This window comes from Mixophyes fleayi, chromosome 1 (genome assembly GCF_038048845.1).
Source record: "Mixophyes fleayi isolate aMixFle1 chromosome 1, aMixFle1.hap1, whole genome shotgun sequence".
Lineage (NCBI taxonomy): Eukaryota > Metazoa > Chordata > Amphibia > Anura > Limnodynastidae > Mixophyes > Mixophyes fleayi.
The window spans coordinates 259,743,018-259,764,354 of record NC_134402.1 but is presented as its reverse complement, the minus strand read 5'-3'; the positions used below and the strand labels follow the sequence as shown (position 1 = coordinate 259,764,354).

Sequence of the window (21,337 nt, the reverse complement as noted above, 5' to 3'; positions counted from 1 at the left end):
TGCACTTATGTGTGAATGCAGACCTTGCACATATCTTCAGATGCACGCGGCTCAGCATACTTAAATATATCTGCTGCATGAAGATACATTTATAAGGTATCATGCGGTAGAGACGCCAGTCATAATGATGAATGGCATTGTAATCTTGAAAAATAAAAGAAGCAAATTACCAATTATAAACAAAAATAATTTTGCCACTAGCACTCATAGCCTAGACTGGTAGCATCAAATTCAGAGGGGCTAACAGCATGGCATCCCCCAAAAAGATGCTAACGGCTATGACGGCCTGGGCTGGAGACATATAACAGGATGGGATGCCCCTGCACACAGCCCTATCGTGTTCCGCACGGGAATGACTTCCTATGGGGAGTTAGGCCTGCAAATAATGTGATCGCACCCTTAGAAGAAAACAGCTTGTGCTGAAAGCACTAGAGCTCTTTTCAAACACCCCTAGAACTATAGGTGTGGGGTAATAAAGTTTATGTGGTTGAATCAGTATTTATGTACTGGTACACTACAAGTCCCAGCTAGTCCAGGCATGTCTAAACTGTTTGGGCATGCTGGTGCTTATAAAACTTCAGGTGCCAGCATTCCCATGGCTCTATCCTACAAAAAGCTGGAATGTGAAAAACTACTATGTGCCATTCAAATCACTTACCATAGACCACTTTGTGGCAATCAGACCCCAATATCAATGCCTGTAAAGTTCTAATCTAACTGCAGTGATACCACAGAATAACCGAGAGTCAGTCTGTATAAGCATAATACTGTATTTACTCCAGAAATACACACAGCACTGTAGAAACCTGAAGTGAGATAGCAGGGATCTGGAGGGTGGGGGGCAGGGGTGTTAGATATGGATTTATGAGGCATGTACCAAAAAGTAGTTTGTTGGGGGTAAATTTATCAAGCTGCAGGTTTGAAAAAGTGGAGATCTTGCTTATAGCAACCAATCAGATGCTAGCTGCTATTTTGTAAAATGTACTAAATAAATGATAACTAGAATCTGTTTGCTATAGGCAACATCTCCACTTTTTCAAAGCCGCAGCTTAATAAATTTATCCCTTTGTTTCTGGAGTGGAATGTTTTGGATTGATGTGATGAAGATTACAGATGTTCACTGACCCCCGTGTTTTGGTTTTGGATCTGGATTAACTTTTGTGTTTTGGTTTTGGCAAAACCACCATCGCATGTTTTGGTTTTGCTTTTGGATCCCTATCTTTTTTCTAAAATCACATAATTTAGCTCTTTTTTTTTGTTCCTACATTATTATTAACCTCAATAACATTCCAGTCATTTCCAGTCAATTTTGTCAAGTGACAAGAACACTGCTACCTCTGTTTCTGTATGAGCAATGGCACTGAGCAATGTCACTAGAGAATAGAGAGTGACAAGAACACTGCTACCTCTGTTTCTGTGTGAGCAATGGCGCTGAATCTCCTGGGGAGGGAGGTACTTATGGAATCCAAAACCCGCAAGATCCGACAACACAACGATGACGTTTTGCCTCTTTTCAGATCCGAGGATGCACGAAAGTACCGAGCCGGCCCGCGAGCCTACTCGGATCCCCTAAGTTCGGGTGGGTTGGTTTCCAGAAAACCGAGCCTGAGCATCTCAAATAAAGATGTGATGAACAGTTATAGTATACCCAATCCCCTTAGAGTTTATTAATTGTTATTTGGGCATTTTGCAGTCACCCAGTCTTCTTTGTATCATCTAATGTAATTGTAACAGCTTGCAGTTTCCGACTATAGTTTATACAAGGTGGTGGGGCTGTTATCTTACTAGAACACAAGTTATTATAATGTTCACTCTCTTTATCAGTATGTAACTTTATAGTTGCTTTATTGCACCATAGGAAAGAGGATCTTATTCGAGGTGTGGAAAAGGACATTGAACATGAGAAACAAGCAGCCGAAGACATTATTAAAAATATGTCGGAGGAGAAACAAGCAATATACTTCACCATGAAAGCAAAGAACGAGCAGCTGTTAAAGGTGCAGCTGTGGATCCAAATGTTGCGTGTGTGTGTGTGTATATATGTGTGTGTATATATATATATATATATATATATATATATATATATATATATATATATATATATATATATATATATAAAATAATATGTGTGTGTGCATATTAACCCTGATGAAATGACAGTTGGGCATGGTTCTGTAACATTTTATACTTTATTGAATGTTGAATATTTTTTATAAACTTGTGCTGGTTCGTTCATCTGTTCATGTTTATTGATCAGATATGGATTTATGTATATATAAGGCTAAGGAATAACCATATATAGGATACAGCTGGTGCCTCACACGTCCAGTTTCATCAATCAGTCTTTTTTCAAACTTCCATTCATTTGACTGATTGTTTCACTTCATTTTTTTTTCGCTTTTAACTTTTAAAATCTGTTTCTACCTTTTTAGTAATTACATTTTCACTCCAATGCTGTGGCTTCCATGTGTAAAAGCAAAGTCAGCCTGTATTCTACTAGCTTATAATACCAAAACAAAAGTCTTCTACACTATGGAAACCTAATCATAAAGGCCTAATTCTGTTTTTAGCATATACGCAGGAACACTATAGAATTTAAATGTATATCCATTTATATTGAATACATTATGCACTGTATTTCTGCTTAGTTCCCCCATATGACCATGCATCATATATAATTTTACGCCTCTAGTTTCTTTCTTAATGTTTTTTTCCAGACATTGTTCTACTGCCTTATAGTTTAGTATTTATAATAGGCAAAAAATCATTGTTAGTGACTTTATTCCATTGAATAATAATCTTTGCTGTATTTGCTGCATGTAGGAGCTAGAGATCCAACAGAACGATCTTGACTCACTAACTGAAAAGAAAGAAACTTTGGAGACGGTAAGTCCTGAATGGGTAACAACTTCAATTTTTTAAACTGTCCACAGCACTCCAGCTTTCAAACCATATATTTAATTTATTTATTAATAAAGTATTGTACCAGGAAGAAATATATCAAGAGTTACCACTCATTGTAAATATGCGCTGGATATATACAGGATCTTAACAACTATATATGTCTCACCACTTTTACAGTCATGAAAATCATAAAACTTAAGGCCACACCATCTGCCCAGTTTCGCCCAAACCACTCTTCGTTCTACCGAAACACACTCCAATTGGGTATTGCCCAGAAAAAATAAAACATTTTTTAGCAGTTTATGACAGTTCTCTACTTTGGATATAACTTTTTTTTTTGTTCTATGCAAGATATTTTTCCCATGTATTTGGTGCTTTTATTTTATAGTAAAATAAATACTTTTTTATTTAATGTGTGGATGGAGAAAAACATAACTTTTTCCATGACGCTGCTTACAGTTACTTTTATATAATGAGTGTACCCTTGGAAAATGAATCTGAAACACAGTAGAGTACAGTTCACATTTCTTTTATTTAAAGATCAATGATAAACTATCATACAACCTAGTAATTCATAAAAATGCTAATTAAAGAGACCTTCGACCCAGAGGAGTGTACGGAGATCCGTGAGGCAGTTGCCAAATCCTCTATTTGTACGCAGATAAAGGAAAATTCTTACAAACTCTTATTCCACTGTTATTTAGTCCCATGCAAATTGAAAGCTGTCTATCCGACAACCTCTGACCTCTGCTGGCGCAACTGTGGCCAGCGTGGCTCCCTGTCCCATATCTGGTGGAGCTGCCCAAAAATCATCCCCTTCTGGAAGGAAGTAGCTAACCTTACTCATAAAATAACTAATTTAAGATCCCCATTCCATCGATCTTACTTTCTCCTCCCTCGACTACCTCCTGACATCCACAAAATAATGTGGTTACTCCCGGGCCAATTCTGACCGCAGCCAGATGCTTAATAGCCAGGAAATGGAAACAGTCAGAGAGGCCTTCTATTTCGAAACTAATTCAGGGTGTTTGGTACTTATATAACCTAGAGCACATGACTAGTGTAGTTAATGATCGCCCTTACAAATTTCTCTCCACTTAGCATAGATGGCAGGATTACTTCACCGCTACACATTCCTCTTCTTAAAAAATGAAAACATAGATATTTCAGTAACTCTTTGAGCTGAGTCTCGCTAGGACCTTTTTTCCCTTCCTTCTTCTCTATTCTTCCCTCTACTAACACACCCTCCCCCCTCCCCCACTCCCCTCCTCCTCTCTGTTTTCAAATTCTGATATTTCCTCTTCCTTTCCCCCCTCCGTCTTCCCCTTATGGTACTCCGGATACCCCATAACTATTATCCTTTCGATTCATGCGTGTCTACAGGTTATTACCCGTGTGGATCACTCCCCCAGTAGTGGTTCCCAGTTTTACACCCTCTTGGCATTATAAACTCTCCATGTTAATACTGTTATGAGTTGTATTATCATACCATTTGCTGTACCGTTTATATTTGACAAAAATTGAATAAAATATATTTAAAAAAAAAAAAAAAAAAGAAAATGCTAATTAAACACATCTCCGGCAATTTACTATAAGGGCTCTGTCTATTTTCTCCAGGAAATTGCACATTCCCATGTTAAACAAGAAGCAGTATTGCTGTATGAGAAGCTCCATGAATTGGAATGTCGGCGAGACCAAGCCATTGCAGAGGACAAGAGTATGGGCTCTCCGCAAGAAGAAAGAGAAAAGCTATTGAAACAGGTAACCCACCATAAATTCTATTTCTAGCAGTTTCTATTGGTGGGTATGCATTCCTAACATGAATATTAGCGTGTATACTATATAGGTAATATTCCGTTAGTCACTTATAAAAGTACATTCACACTTACTTCTTTCAGGTATCTTTTTTTCTTCAATACACAAAAAATGCATGAAAAATCAAACAAATTAATTCCTGTCGCCCATTTTACCCCACACATGAAACCGAATCTTGTTTCAGGTGTTTGTTTTGGTGGAATAGGGAGGGGATCTTTTTCTATTATATTTTCTATCTAAGTCTTAGCAATATGTATGTTCCATGCATTCTATAGTCGTTTTACCACAACTGCTATTTAATTTATCAAACACCCTTTCTGTAAAATAAAATCCTTCTTTTGTTATGTTTCAGACTTTCATCCTCCACTTTCCAACTGTGTACTTTGAAAATTTCTATCATATCACATGCGTCTTTGCTCGCCCCTTCTCTGCTCTAAGCAGTACATGTTGAAGTCTTTTCTTAATAAGTTTTGTTATGCAGCCCAGGCACCGCTTCAGTAGAACTTCTCTAATTTGTTATTCTCTAAAAAGCACACAGCAAAACGCGCGTCTACACTCGCCAGTAGAGTTGTTCATTCAACTGCAATATTAATACACTATGCGGACTGAATGAACGATTGCTGCTTTGTAACTAATAGCAGGGTTTAGAATCTACAAGAACAGACATGAGGGCTAGCTTTTTGAATAAATGTCAGGTGTGGATGATTTGAATATAAAAGAAACAACGTATCCCTTAACCAAACTCCATTTAAACAGGCAAATTTAAGATGCTTGCTGAGATTTAATGAACGATCTACTGGGTGTGATGTGGAAGGTTACACATTATCTCAGTGATATGAAATGAGGCTCATTATTTTAGTACAGACCACTGATTTATAAAGTGGCAAATGAGTCAACATTTCAACTCTGCCCAACATTAATTGGTAGCAGATTGTGAGTGAGAGCCCAAATAAAGGACAAGCCTGATAACTAAACTGTTATTGAAATACAGCAGACAGCAACATTTAGCATAGAAATAGCTATTAATTGGATCATTTAAAAAAATAAATATATATATATAGCCACTAGAGGGCAAGGATAATTAATTTCCTACTATGTATAAGCTTAGTGTTCTATCACTTTAAAAGAATATGATGATGATGAATATGTCTGTGGTCTACAGGTAGATTTCCACAATGTCACAGCTTGAACTAATAGATGTTATATTACATTGCAGTCCAGAGTTTGGATTGAACTGCAGAGTTAGTTTTTCCCTTCTTTTCTACTGGAATTGAGTTTATATAGCCTGATATAAATAAATTCAATTTTAACTGTATAACTTTATATTGAATGATCATTATCTTTAATAGGTGAAAGAAGATAATCAGGAGATAGCAAGCATGGAGCGACAGTAAGTGTTTTATCATTTTAATGACTTGTATTTTACAAAATGATAGCCTTTATTAATAAAGGGGTTAAATGGGTCTTCCATCTTGCACTTACCTTTGTAACTACATTCAAGCACCAACTGTTCTGTGTTCTCTTAGGAGCTGCAGCTGATTTATTGTATACAATGCTTTAATAGCACGTTCTATTATTGCAGATTCTAATGTGCTATCGTAGCATAGTATAATATATTCCTTTGTAGCTTCAAAATGCTGTAAGAATAACATTTTCACAGCCAGAAAGCAATCAGTCATCGTTTTCAATAGTGGACCATGGTTATAAGGTGATTATGGTTATTATCTTCTGGTAAAACAAGTTACTCTGGGAGGTTAGTGTATAGGGAAATTAGCAAAAATGTGGTGTACACATTTAATAGGGCTTTATTTAAAATAAAGTATCGCTAGTAGAACTATTCAAAGGGTGGTATTAGTTTAAATATATGTTCACATAGTTCTCCTTCATATTTTTTAATAATACTGATAGCATTTTCCCATTATTATTGTTAATCCAGTTACGTATCTTTTAGCTGAATCCAAACCTATTTCATTATTGAACAATTTCTGTAGCAGTTTTCATTGGAGTGAAAATATCATGCTTTCAGTTCATTGAGGACTTAAGTCTCAGACAGAGAAATGGAGACTAGGGAGATAAGATTTTACAGACTGGGATAGTCGGACATAATGCTGGCCAATAATACCGGGCAGTTGGCCTAACATTGCATTAATGGACGTCTCGTATACGTGGTCTGATGATGAGCTCTCTTGAGCCTGTATATGCAGTCATCTTCTAAGCACATTAACAGGCCCCTAATGTCAAAACAGACTTGGCTGTATGGACGCTGCTCCAAACGACTGGTTATAATTTGGCCACTCTATGTGTGTGGTCAAATTAATATGTGGTCTTGTCACTTGGTAATCGGGGCCAAGGAGCAGGCTAATAACGTGCGTTGGCAGCATAGTATTGGATTTCATGAAAATGGCACATTGCCTAAGCATATGATACAATTATTTTACACTTATGTGTGTGTATGTGCGTGCTTGTACTCTTCATTACGTCGAAGTCCTGAGAGTTCTCTTCCAGCTGCTTTGCTACATCTGACCTCAATCTGGGCAGCTAGGCATATGATCTTGGCTTTATTACATATACAGTAAAAGGAAAACTTAACTGAAGCCCAATTTTACCAACAGATTAACTGATATTAAGGAAAAGGCTAAGCAGCTCAGTGAAGAACTTGGAAGGTTGGATATGGATTTGGAAGAGCACCAAGGTACATTTACTTTACAAAATATAAGAATACTAGAGGAAAGTTAAAGAGTAATTTAGTCTACTTAATCTCTATTATTTCTTGCAGTTAAGTACTACACTATGGCAGGAATTCAATTCTGTGTGTTGTTGTTTAGAACAACGCGCGCTGCACACGATTACCTTTACTACGATAATAGATGCGCATGATTACCGTTACTATGGTAATTTCAACACTGATTTTTCCCCGCAGCTTTGTGAGCCCTGAGCAAAAATCCACATTAAAATTAGTGTAGTAACAGTCATTGAGCGCAGATTGTGTTGTCTAAAGAACAGCGCAAGAATTCCCCCCTATAAATTTTAAAATATTTGTTCCTTTTCCTTGAATATTTATTAGTATTTCTTCTTCAGTCGCTATTGTGTTCTTTTAGCCATTTATTAAAATACAATGTATGTTTTTATAAGTAGAATAATAGCATTCAAATGAATAAAAAAAAATTATACTTGTAGACATATTGTAATATGTAAATAGGCAATGCAAGGGCTTCCATATTAAAAACATTGATTTCTATAGCTGTAGCTAAAGCACATTCAGTTGTAAAATAAATATAATATTATTATTACTATTATTATAATGTATTATTATTACAAAAATAAATGTTCAGGAAAGCAAATTTCAAGGGTGAGAAAATGTTATACAAGGTAATGAGAAACTAGGAATCTGGGGCCTGATTCATTAAGGATCTTAAATGAAGAGGATCCTTATTTCAGTCTCCTGGACAAACCCATGTTACAATGCAAGGGGTGCAACTGAGTGTTCTGTTTTGCACATAAGTTAAATACTGACTGTTTTTTCATGTAACACACAAATACTTGATAGCTTATTTGTACACTGAAATTTAAAGTTGATATGTGTGTGTTACATGAAAAAACAGTCAGTATTTAACTTATGTGCAAAACAGAACACTCATTTGCACCCCTTGCATTGTAACATGGTTTTGTCCAGGAGACTGAAATAAAGATCCTCTTCATTTAAGATCCTTAACGAATCAGGCCCCAGATTCCTAGTTTCTCATTACCTTGTATAACATTTTCTCACCCTTGAAATTTGCTTTCCTGAACATTTATTTTTGTAATAATAATACATTATAATAATAGTAATAATAATATTATATTTATTTTACAACTGAATGTGCTTTAGCTACAGCTATAGAAATCAATGTTTTTAATATGGAAGCCCTTGCATTGCCTATTTACATATTACAATATGTCTACAAGTATAATTTTTTTTTATTCATTTGAATGCTATTATTCTACTTATAAAAACATACATTGTACCCTGATCCCTTGCCTTACATTTACACACAAATGTTTTACCAAGTGGAAGTTAGAGTAAAACATTCAATGGGTTATTACTACACAACTCTCTGGTGTTCTACAACTCTGTGCCAGGAGAATACAACCTTTAACATTTATACCTGTGAGTATTGCAAAGTATTATCTCATTATTCCCATCATTATAATGGGAAAGGGAAAAAGTGCCCTTTGAAGGCACATTTAGCACCTTTCTCAATAGGAGAAAGGTTTTCTAAAAGTCACAAGGAAGCGATCTTAGCAAGCACTAATATAGAAGTGGTTTACAGACTTTAGTGTGGAAGAGGTAGAAGTTTACTGATCAAACTAAATAAATCAATAAACTACTACAGATTAAACCACTTCATTATGTGTTTTAGTACATTTAGTCAACTGTATTATTTTGCAATGTAGTTGTTCAGTAATCTTTTAAATTTTGCAAAATTGGACAGGAATTTGCCAATATTTCCTACATACTCTTTCACTGAAATAAGTAACTGATATCATGGTCATGTGGTGCAAAGTAAATATTCAGTGAAAGTCTGTAGAACATTTTCCATCTTGTTTTATTATGTGGCTTTCTATCCCTGTAAAACATATTAGGGGACATTTATGAAAACTGTGTCAGTGTCACAGCTGATGAGAACATATCTTTATAAATAAGTAATTGTAGTAATGCAGCGTTATTTAACACGTCTGTTCATAAGCTTTACGGTTGTGCAAAAATGTAAACTCAAAGTGTTTCTACCTCCAGTGTTTACATTGATCATTTTTCAGTCTTTCCAACCATTGTTGAGTGTTGCTTGTCAGTTTATTATTTGTTTCTCCGCTTCTTTTCTTTTTATTGTGTTCTAATGCTTCTTCTCTATGGATTATTCTAAAGATGGTAAGAAATGATTTAACTTATTTAGCTGGTTGGTGCTGAGTAAATAGAAAACTTAGCAGCAGGGTCAAATAACCATCCTCTTATAGCACCTGAGTGCCTTTTAGATAGTTCCTCTAGCTCCCTCAGCAAATGTGTTAGGCATATGTTATACTGTACGAATATAAAATTCCTAAAGTCATCCTTTTCTCTCATACATTAAACCCTATACATTACACTTATTTCTGATTTAGTTCCGGCCCCCATTTTTGTTCACACATGCACTGTTTTTGGCAGATTGCATACTCATCCCATAAATGTGTATTTGTAGGATGACTATTGACCTATGAAGTAATCATTTGTCTTTGTGTCTTCATAGTTGGTGAGCATGGGGTGTGATCATAAGTGTTTATATATATATATATATATATATATATATAACATTCCTTGGCTACAGGCTGTTCTTTTTGGAAGATGTTCTTGTGACCTTCTTCCTCTCCGCATTGTCATTTTTGTCCTGGAGTGTGTACTCCTTTAACCTCCTTTCTGGAAGGAGAGATTGTGTAGTGTGTTGGGAAATAAGTCTATTGTACTACTAAGTCTATATATCTATAATTGAACTCCGAGTCTTCCCCAAGTGCTTTCCCCTCCACTCATCTCTATCCACCGACATTAACTATTCCTCTTTCACTCCCCACATCCAATCTCTCTCCCACGCATACCTCTTCCACCTTCAAAATATCTCCAGTATCAGACCATTATCGTGGAGGCAACCAAGATCCTCATCCACTCCCTTGTCATCGCACGTCTGGACTACTGTAATCTCCTTTTCTCTTGCCTTTCTTCCTCCCACCTCTGCTAACTCCAATCCATTCTTCACTGCTGCTCGACTTGCTGTATCTGCCTGCCTTGTCTTTCAGTTGCTACACTAGCTTCATTTCTGCTTATGAGCCCAATACAAACTCCTTACCATTACCTACACTACTAAGTTTGGACACCTCTGACTTAAAGGTATGTTCCTCATGATGTTAAGGATATTTTGACCTAAAGGCTTGTGCCTAAATGCTTGAAATGAGCTTCTTAGACAAATATGAATATTAAGTTGATTGTATGAATTTCTTTTCAAAATGAAAATTTGAATTACAAAAAAATAACGTTTTTTTTCAAATGCACCCCCAACAAGTCGTTTTCATTTATAACTGCAGTGAAAGTTAGAGGTGGAGAATGTTGTACCAGAATGATTAAATCATCATTTTAAAGGCACACATAGTAAATGTGTCTTTGAAAGTTAATTTGTGGAATTCATTTGCTCGTTAATGCCTAAGGCTAATCAGTTGTGTTACGACAAGGTATGGTTGGTCTTAAATAGCCCTATTTGGCAGGAGGACATATTTTCTTGTTTTAGTAGTCCATAATATGGCAAGAACAGCTCAACTTAGCAAAGTTAGACAACAATCCATTGTTACGTTAAGAAATGAATGTCCACTAATCTGGAAAATTACAGCATCATCTGCCTCTACTGTGGCGATCCTCATGAGAACTTGAGGATCGCTACACTAAAGGCAGACCAAGAGTTACTTGTGCTGCACAGGATAGGTTTATTAGAGTCACCAACCTCAGAAATCTGAACACTTCAGATTAGAGGCCAAATAAAAACTTCTGCTGAAGTAGAGAAATAAGAAGATACTTGCTTGGTCAAAAGAACACAGGCAGTGGAAATCAGATCAGTGTAAATCTGTCCTTTGGTCTGATGAGTCCAAACCTGAAATGTTTTGAACCACCACCTTATGAGAATGTGAGCGGATGATGGCTGGATGTATGAATCTCACTGTGAAGCAGAGACGGATGTGTTTTGGTGTGAGGGTGCTTTGCTGTTGACACTTTTGGCAGTTTATTTAGAATTGAAGGCACACTTGACCAGCATGGCTATCAAGTCCTCGGGGCATGATAAGTGACAGAATCTATAGGAGGAGTGTTGGGCTTTAGTTGTGTCTTTATTGTAAATCTGCTTTTACTTATCGGCATTGTTGTAATAGGGGTTGTTTTGTCGGTATACTTGTTGTCGTAATTATAAGCATCGCTAAATCGTACCCCACCCCTATTGACGTTGGGAATAATCTTCCAAATCATACTCCACGATTAAAGAATTTGTACATGTATAGCAATTGGTTAATGGCTATCAAAATAGACTTTTAGAACAGGATGGATAGATGCCTATAGCAGCCGCCTTTCCCATAGAGCTGGAAGTGCTCACGGGTACTCGGATGCCCCAAGGACTTCACACTAGTGTAGTAAAAATTTATTTTAATGGTGACCGTAGCAGAGAGCCCAGAGACAATATCAGGAACAGTCTGAAGGTCAAAGGTCAGAAGCACTGGATTACCAGGGACAGGCCAAAGGTCAGGGCAGGTTGCAATCAAGGGTAATCCAGTAATCAGGCAGAGGTCAGGAGCAACCAGTGTTTAAGCTGAGTCCAATAACAAGCCAAAGGTCACAACAGGAATCAATAGAAAGCAACTGATTATCCACAGGAGCTGCCCAGCAATGTGTGACACACAGGATGCTATAAACAGCAGGGAGGCAACCCCCCTCCCTGCCTTAAATACTAAAACTGGAATGAGGTACCCAGTATGTAGGAATTAACACCAGGAGCCTGCCTAATTTATATATAGTTTTTGCACCCGCACCTGGTTGACCACACTTGTCGAGGCGCAGCGCTAATTAACAAAGCGTCCCTGCTGTTGCCCTGGTGATGGCTGGGATGAAGAGGGTGAAAGTGATGTCCTGGCCTTTGACATGACAGGTGGGACTTCGCTCGAAGACGGAAGGAGTGAGGCGCCGCGGCTCATGACAGCAATAATATAAAATGGGCATTTTATGCTTATTTTCCTACTTAATTATCATAGGCTAAAGTTATAAGTATCATTTGGGTTTTATAGAATAAGAAGAATGCTGGAGGTGATTAACAATATACAAAATGGCCGAGATGCATTGTAATAATGGGATTTTTGTTTTTATTTTGATTGCTTTTCTCTGAATCCAATGTGGGATACATTAGGCACATTGACATTTACCAGTAAAACTGAAGCTTCCCCACTTCTATACCCCATTGGCTACTTCTGTATGCTCACTAGTTTTCTAACAAAGCCCCAAAGGACAGCACAAAAAGTACAGAACAAGAGGGAGAGCAGACAACAACGGTCGTCAATGAGAACCAATGAAAGGACAAAGAACCAGACAAGGAAGTAAAATAATATCTTTATTCAAATGGTATTTGGAGACCACTTTGGGCTGAAAAGAAGGCTTAGACCTAACCATTACCCTGTCCTTGTGGACGATCAGAAATGGGGATCTATAAGACGGAGTCCCCAACTCTTAAACCCTCTTGACTATAGAATTAGTTTAAAGGAAAGTAGTCTTCTAGGTATGGAACTTTAACTAAATTGGTTCAAAAGGACAATGTTGCAAAGCACCAAATTGAGATACCACAAAGCCACTAGGGTAATGGTGCTTTACTCCCTGCAAGAAGCCTGCTCTTCAGATAAAGGAGCTAGTCTTCATTGAAAGAAAAGAAAGATCTGAACCTTCAACGAATTGAACCCTTTTCCAGACCCTCCTGCAGGAAGAGCAGAAACTGGTCCAACCTGAAAGAAGAGGTAGGACACCTTTAAGTCACACATGGAAATGGAAATCTTCCAAACCCTGTATTAATTTCTGTCTGCAACAGACTTTCAAGCCTTGATTATAGTCTGTATTACCCTGTCAGAGAACCCCTTGATCTAAAAAATCATGCTCTGGTGGAGGAAGGGGCCCTGACTTAACAAGTTTGGTCTTAAAGACTAGCGCTTTGTCAGACCCTCTGCCATGCATATGATATCTGTGTACCCCTGGGCCAGTCCGGTGGTAAGTGAATCACCCAAACGCCCATATTTCTTTATCTTTTTTAGAACCCATGGAATCATTCTACCATTTGGAACAGATAGAAATTCCATGGCATTGATGTGGTGTCCACTAGACATGCCTGTGGATCCTTTGTCCTGGAGCAGAAGTGCTGCACCTTGTGGTTCAAATGAGATGCTATCTTGTCAATGTCTGGTTGACCCCACCTGACCACCACCACCTTGTATACATCTGGGTATAGGCACAATTCCCTAAGATGAAGGGCCTGTCTGCTGAGGAAGTCCACTTCCTAGTTTACTACCCCTGAGATGAGGACTGCTGAAATGTCTACAACATATTGTTCAGCCCAGCAGAAAATTCTGGACTCTCAACGCTAGTGTGATGCCTCCCTGATTATTTATGTGTGCAACTGCCGTGGAATTGTCCAACCTTTAATGGCCCTTAATCTTACATTGATCAGGTGCTTTGACTCGTTCCGGGCCCAAAGATCTTGAATCTTACTAAAGCACATTACCCAACATTTTGAAAGACTGACAACTGTGTTCACCTATGTCTAGACCCAGATTGTGGTCACTCCTCAGCCACCAACAGTGCGAGACACGCACATCCACTAACTGAATGTCTGTCTATTCAAGAGATGGTTTGATTTGTTCTACTTTAAAATCAACTTGATTTGGAACACCTTTGAAAGGAACTGTGCAAAATGGATTTCCTTAAAAGTGAAAACCATCTTTCCCAGGAGATTCATGCACAGTTGAACCAACATATGTCTGCTAACCGGTACTTCACCAGTCCCTGTAGCGAGAGGATCCTGCCCTCTGGTAAGAAAACCCATTGCTGACAGGTGTTAAACAGAAGGCCCAGGAAATCATCCACTGAGAAGGAGACTGAGAAGAATGAGGAGAGGGATTTCCTGTTGATCATCCAACTGTGAGACTATAAAACCTGGGCCATCTCCCGATCATGAGACTGAAGCAAAGCCAGAGAGTTTGTCATGATCAGCAGATCATCCAGGTAAGGAATGACAGTCAATCCTCTGGACCTGAGAAGGACTGCCATGATCTCTGAGACTACCCTGGGTGCTGGCACCAGTCCAAAGGGTTGAGACAAAACTGATAATGACGGGACTGAAATGCAAATCTGAGAAGGAACTGGTTTCATTCCAAGATAGGAACATATGAGTACATGTCATTGACTTCCTTGGGCTCAATGAACTCGTCCCATTCCATGCTGTTGATGACCAACCTCAGAGACTCCATCTTGAATCTGTCTACCAGGAACTGAATGTTTAAGGATTTCAGGTTCAGAATAGGTTGAATGGAGGCGGTCGGCTTCTGGATCAAGAAGAGATTTGAGCAAAAATCCAGAGCCGGAGGAGAAGCAAACGGGCTCCCACCACAGGTTGACAGCCTGCCTGTCATACCCACTGCTTGTCAGAGGGCTTGGATGCTGGACTTTTAGCCCTCCAAGCCTGTCTACATTTTTGTATCCCTGACTGATCTCTTGAGGGCTGAATCCTTACCTTCATGTATGGACAAAAGGAGCGAGACCTAGGACCCTTAGGCTTTGGTTCATTAACATCGTGAAATTAACTTTTTACCCCTGTGGCCTGGGCATTGATTTTATCCAATTCGGGACCTGACAGGACCTCTGCGGAGTATGCTTTAGCAGTCTAAATTCAGAGGGCACACAGTGCTGCTACTGCTGAGGCTGAAATTCTAACCCCAATGAGCACCAATGGCGAGTTCCCCAAGATACTTAGACGCCTCCTGGATATACTCCTCTAGGGTAAGGAAATCCGATTTAGGTCTGTTAGATTCCAGACCCTCATCCAACTGCTCTGCACATCTTTCCAGTACTTTAATGACCTAAGCTACAGGTAAACTGGGTCTAAGTGAGGCCCCCACTGCAGTGTAAATGGCTTTAGGGATGGCCTAAATTTTCCTATCTGTGCTATCCCGCAAATATAGCAATGTGAGGAATCGGAATAGAGGTGGTTTTAGAGATGCGCGATGAGAGCATCCACCTAGGTTTCCAATTTTCCTATATCCTTGATGAGGAACTGTAATCTGCAGGAGGTTTGTTGACATGTCACCTGAGAGTGGAGAGTAATACATGCATGTTCCTAGGTCCACCAGTGCAAAACCAAGGTTAGTCTGTAGTAACATCACTGAATGTAGGATGACACTAATACACATATTTGGGGGAAAATATACTGTGACTTAAAAAAAAAAGTTTTAGGGTACTCATGTAGGCAGTGTATTCTTCTAAATTATCTGTAAATAGAACAATAGAAAACATGTTTCAGATGAGGACAGGCATTGTTTAGCAACTAACTGTTTACAAAATACATTTTTATTTGTTTGTGTGAATTGAAGAAAGAGGGTTGAAATAAATCTGTTTTCTTAATTTCTGCATGCTAGTAGGAAAGACATCCTACAGCTGCAAGGAAATCCATGCTGTGTCTGTCCCAATGGAATGTCTTATTGTTTTATTCACAAAATTAAGGAAAGAGGATGCGGAAGCAATTGCATTTTTTAAAGTGCCTTTTCAGCATTTTATTTGCACATTATTTTTTGAAGCGATTTAGGTAAGTGGAAGGGAGATACAATCTAAAGTGTTAAAATAATACAGCTGTTGTTCTTTTGCTGTAGATAGGCGAAAACAATCTGTTGCTAACAGCATTTAGACTTATTTAAAGAGGAACTGTGCTGTGATGTAATTTTTTGTGCTTCATCACCATGATCAGCAGCAGCAGTTATTTATATAGATTTACTACATACCAGTTTATACTCTTACCTCCCTGACAGACATCCAATATCCCCATAGCAGGACAGCCAAGAGGTATAGAGGAAAGCAGACCATGAGCGAGGTCTTCATTTTGACAGCCCAATTCGCCTTCCAAGTTGAGCTTTTACACTGCTTTATGCTTACTTCTGGACCAGCTTCCGAAATACCTCACAGCTATCCTGATCCTCAAAGCTCTCCTGCTTTACATACTGAACAAAGCTTGCCCAGGAGAAAACAAGAATCTAGTAATGAAATGCTCGTCCCAGAACCCTATTCCTTCTGCTTAGCTCTTTAGTAAATTAAGAAAATAACATATCCTGAACTGGTGTAGGTCTATTTAAAGGTGCACACACACAAATATCTATTATTATTGAGATCTTACAATTATTGGTGTAATGTACTTCTTGGTCTCCCCATTTGCCACTTCTTTCAAGGAATGAGCAGTGTGTGTGGCCAGATAGAAGGATAATAATGAAAATACATTTTTCTGTGCCTGCTTCTCATCTTGCTTCTGTCATAAATTTATAGTGTTTTTACACTGCAATATAGAGCCGATTGCCCAGTGCCACTGCCAGTTTTGCGCAACACAGTAGCACAGTGATTAGCATTGCTACCTTGTAGCGCTGCTCTGAGTTCTGACCAGGGCTCTATCTGTGTTTTTATGTTCTTCCGTGTCTTTATGTTTTCCTCTGAGTACTTCTGTTTCCTCACACACACACAAAATTACCAGAAGGTTATATATTGTAAATATATGAGTAATATGTTGGTGTGATATAAATAAAGCATAATGAAAATTTTGCAGCGTGTTGCCAGCCTTATTCTCTAGAAAGTGAATAAAAATTTGCCTTCGAAATTTGTCTCCTTTTTGTCAACATTAAAAAAAAATCTCAGTTCAGTTATTCTTACTCAACATAATGAATATAATTCTCAGTATTCTTAATATGAAGGAGCAGCTAAAAAAAACGAGATTCTAACCATTTAAGTAAGTATGTCATGATTTCACCTAGACAGTGCTGCTCATTGGCAGTGTATCCCTGGAAATAATCTGGCAGTTTATGTTGTGTCTCACCTTTCCCTTGCTAAGGGGTGGAAAAAAGTCAATCATAATGGTCCTCTGTGAAAGGAAGTTATCTTGTGATAAGATAAAGTCCAAGAAGGAGCAAAGTCAAAGCTTGCACTTCCTGATACAAACTAGGAGGGAAGTAAACAGTCTCTTTTTAAAGGATACAACTAGTCTCTAATTGCTTACAAATATTAGATAAAAGCAGATTTGTTTTTTTCTACTGACAGATCTGGCTGTGAATATACAGTATCATACATTTAATGGAAATGGGAGACTTTTGAGACATACTGTTTAGTTTAGCTATTGCTATCCAAACCGTTCTAGAGTAATCTAAAACATACAAATGAAATGTGTCTCTTCGGTATCTATGAATATCAGGCAACATTTTCACTAGGAACACTTGTTTAAGAACAACATTGTCCCTACTGGAAACTGTAAGTTAGAAGTCACCTCAAAGTTTTTATGCTATTTGTAGAAAGACCTGACCTATGTCCATATATTTAACTGTGATTTTCAATATACTAATGGTTTATACAAGAACTTACAATATCTACACCTCCCGACCAGTGTTCCCTCTAAGGTGAGCAATCTGGAAAGGAAAGAGTTAAAAGGTCACTCTAATGAGGGCTCCACCCGAAAGGTTTGCATTCACAATCTGCAGGATGTTTCCTAGTAAGATACAGGTTTAATTCTATCTTTTCCAGATTGCTCAGCTTAGAGGGAACACTGCTCCCGACCCTCCCGATTTATGCGGGACAGTCCCAAGTTGAGGGCTCTGTCCCGACATCCCTATCGGGACAGCTTCATCCCACAAGTGAGAGATTTGGGAATCATCTGTCTTTCACTGCTGCACTGCATAGCAGAGCAGGGAAACTGATGCAAACAGCAATGGAGATGTTTTGAGTGGAGGAGAGGAGACTACGGGACAGCCTAGCACTTCAATAGCACTAGGCGCTAGTTCACATGGCCACACTCACTTTCCTGGTGCTGGATACTCAAATGTTGGGAGATATGCAATATCCCATATATTATAATATGAAAGGTACTCCTTACCATACCTGTATCTCACATTTTACTTATCTTGGATAGAAATTAGCTGACATCTAGCCTTTTTATTCTGAATAACAAACTAATTTTCATAATCCGTAAAATTGCTCCAACCCTAACATTTCTGACTACTCAAGCCTTACATACAATACTCCTAAAATGCAGCCTCTACTGATGCAACTAATCTGCCATTATCATCTGTCCAGTGCAAAATAGACAAGTCTGGTTACTGTTTAGAGCAAATTTTGCACCCAAATGCAATGTTGGTAAATGTGACCTATAGTGTAAAAAATGTTCCACATAAGCACAACCGTTTTAGACACAATTTTTCCCCTTTTCTAGCAAGCAATTACTGTATGTTATTTCAGTTGCATAGCAGAGCTACTTTACAGTAGGCTTTTATACATAGTCCTCTATTCTCCAGGAATGTCCGGGAGATTCACAAATTTCTAGGAGTTCTCCTGGAGTCCTGCACTGCCGCATTCTGCTAACTTCCCTAGTGCAGTGGGTGGAGGCTTAAATACGCAATTCACAGCGACTCTGGCCCATCCCAGCTGTATTACGCCACAAATCGATATTGAGCAGCGGGGCAGGGGTGACGATGATGCCGTTTGGGGCTTGGCAATCTCATCATTGCGACTCTGCCCACTTCACTAAGTAGGCAGATGCAGGAGGTTGCCTTACTCTCCCGGGTGTCCGGGAGACCTACCCGGAATTCGGGAGTCTTCAGGACAGAGAGTTAGCAAATATGACATTACGTAATCACTGAAATCAAACGCTGATCTCCTATTAGTACTTTGCCGATCCCTGCTATATATCCACTATAAATTGTCATTAATATATCTTACCTTTTTTCTTTAGGGGAGAAGAAGCAAAAGTACAAAGAGCTGAGAAAAAGAGAGGAAAGCATGGAGCGTAAGTGAGAGCAACTTTGTCATATGACATTTAGATTCAGTATTGGAACAATATTTCATTATAGCATATAATATTTATACCTTTTGGTAGGGGATGGAGGATAATGTTTTTTTTTTTTTTTGTTTGTTTTTTTTTAAATCAACTGTCTGCTGTTCTTAATATATTTATATGTTACAGTATCTACTACCCAGCAGTCTTTAAATGTATTCTGTTGTGTAGATTATAAGGGTATTTGTAGTCACCAAGAAGTTGTAATAGCATATACAAATATCATATGGCAGGCTGAATGTTGTTATACAGGTCACTGAGCTGTGATGTGGCACATAGTATCCTTATAATCTATGAGATTGTAAAATAAGCTTTTTTGTGCATTAACGGTTTTCATGCCGTGTACTGTGGAGACAAATTAGAGATGGTGGGGAGAAGAAGCTAAAAGGGATCATTAGTCTCTATGAAAAAGTGCACTTGCATGCACACATTTGTTTTATCGCTCTTCTTTCCACCTTCCATGTTTACAATCTTTTTTGTTTTTAATAAACTTTACTAAGAGCATCGGAAATGTTAAAACATAACAATACAATAACATAGATAGTGATGGTTTTTTTTTTTTTGCAAACATCATTGATTTGATTCAATTTGGAACACAGTTGAAAAAAAGAGCACAGATCTTGAGCATAGTTCTGACCGTATTCAAATCCAAGTGGACCTCAAGATGCTTTTCAATTTAAATTTGAGTGTAAGTAGGCTCTGCTTTAACACTACTTGCGTATGTTAACAGACAGAACAGAGTGCAGTATACGCACAAGCATATGGGCAATATAAGGTCGCATCAGAACACATATTAAAAAATTATATTCTAAAATAAATGAACAGCTCTAAACAGTATAATAATTAAAATTTGGTTGGTGTAAAAATATTTTTTATATTTATTTATTTTTACATTAAATCATGATGTTCTTAATGCATATTTTATATGCATACACGTTTTGTGCTAGATAGTGACACGCATACATGTACTTTTACAAACAAATATTATGCCAGTCACCGCTAGCAGTCAGCACTTACACCTGCCCTGTAACTAGGCTGAAAGGAGCATACTGAAGAGAAACCCAGGACTTGAATTTGCAGCAGTTGCATTGGCACACCCTTACTGTGCATTGCCTACGTTTATCTCCCCCTTCCCATCCCTGTTCTGCCCTTCAAGTCGTAGGCAGTCATTAGTGTAATTTGTATTCGGACATGAATTAAATGCAGTTGTGTTCATTGGTGTATGCACAGAGCTTTTTCACGCAAGATATGGCATGCAAACGGACTTAACGGTCAAACATGAATCAGGCCCTGTGTACATTATTTTGTTTCTTCCCAGGGATCAGTGATACCTGTGAGTTTCCATCTGCGCTTGTTCTCTTCTGTTTCACTTCTTGTTTTAGTGATGAGAAAGGAGAAAAAAAGTTTATTTTGAAAAGATGTAAATTAACAGTAAGATAATTCATTTGTTTATGTCCTGGGAACAGGGGTGGTGATTATAATTAATAGAACTACTGGGCATTGTAATCTCTAACTGAAGAAATTAAGATAGTGGCCGAGAGGAATGAAGCAGAGAAGCAGTGGGCATTGTTTACACAGGTTATTAACAAGTGTCAAATATAAGTTTGTCTGTCACTCCCTGAAATAGATAAGACAGGAAACTTCCAGCAGCATGCCATTAACAATCCCTGTAAGGTGTACATGCAACTGCTGAGATCCACTTTAAAGTCTCCTACAGTGTCCTCTAAGGGAAAAAGCATCAGCACCACTGGGATTTCTGATTATTTATCCATCTTAGTGGATGTTTTGTTACAGACTATTATCAAGCCAAGCCAAACATTTTTATTTTTTACCTTAAAGTTATTTAAGGTATCTTTAGATTTAAAGAAAAGTCCACAAAGTAAGGTGTCTGCAGTTGAATTGTGGCACAAATGCTCCCTGCTACTTCTTTATTCATGCTCATCTACATAAAACTGACAGTTTTTGTATGAAAT

At 38.1% G+C, this 21,337-nt stretch overlaps 1 protein-coding gene across 2 annotated transcripts in view; it reads left to right on the top strand.

Annotated features, from left to right (window-relative positions):
- Positions 1 to 21,337, top strand: part of IFT74 (intraflagellar transport 74) — a 74,706-nt gene that overhangs the window by 34,910 nt on the left and 18,459 nt on the right. For both annotated transcript variants that reach the window (XM_075210038.1, XM_075210046.1), the window contains exons 9-14: positions 1,859 to 1,997; positions 2,824 to 2,886; positions 4,522 to 4,665; positions 6,069 to 6,109; positions 7,332 to 7,411; positions 19,263 to 19,316. In XM_075210038.1, coding sequence (XP_075066139.1) covers positions 1,859 to 1,997; positions 2,824 to 2,886; positions 4,522 to 4,665; positions 6,069 to 6,109; positions 7,332 to 7,411; positions 19,263 to 19,316 — 521 coding nt within the window. The remainder of the gene's footprint in view (positions 1 to 1,858; positions 1,998 to 2,823; positions 2,887 to 4,521; positions 4,666 to 6,068; positions 6,110 to 7,331; positions 7,412 to 19,262; positions 19,317 to 21,337) is intronic.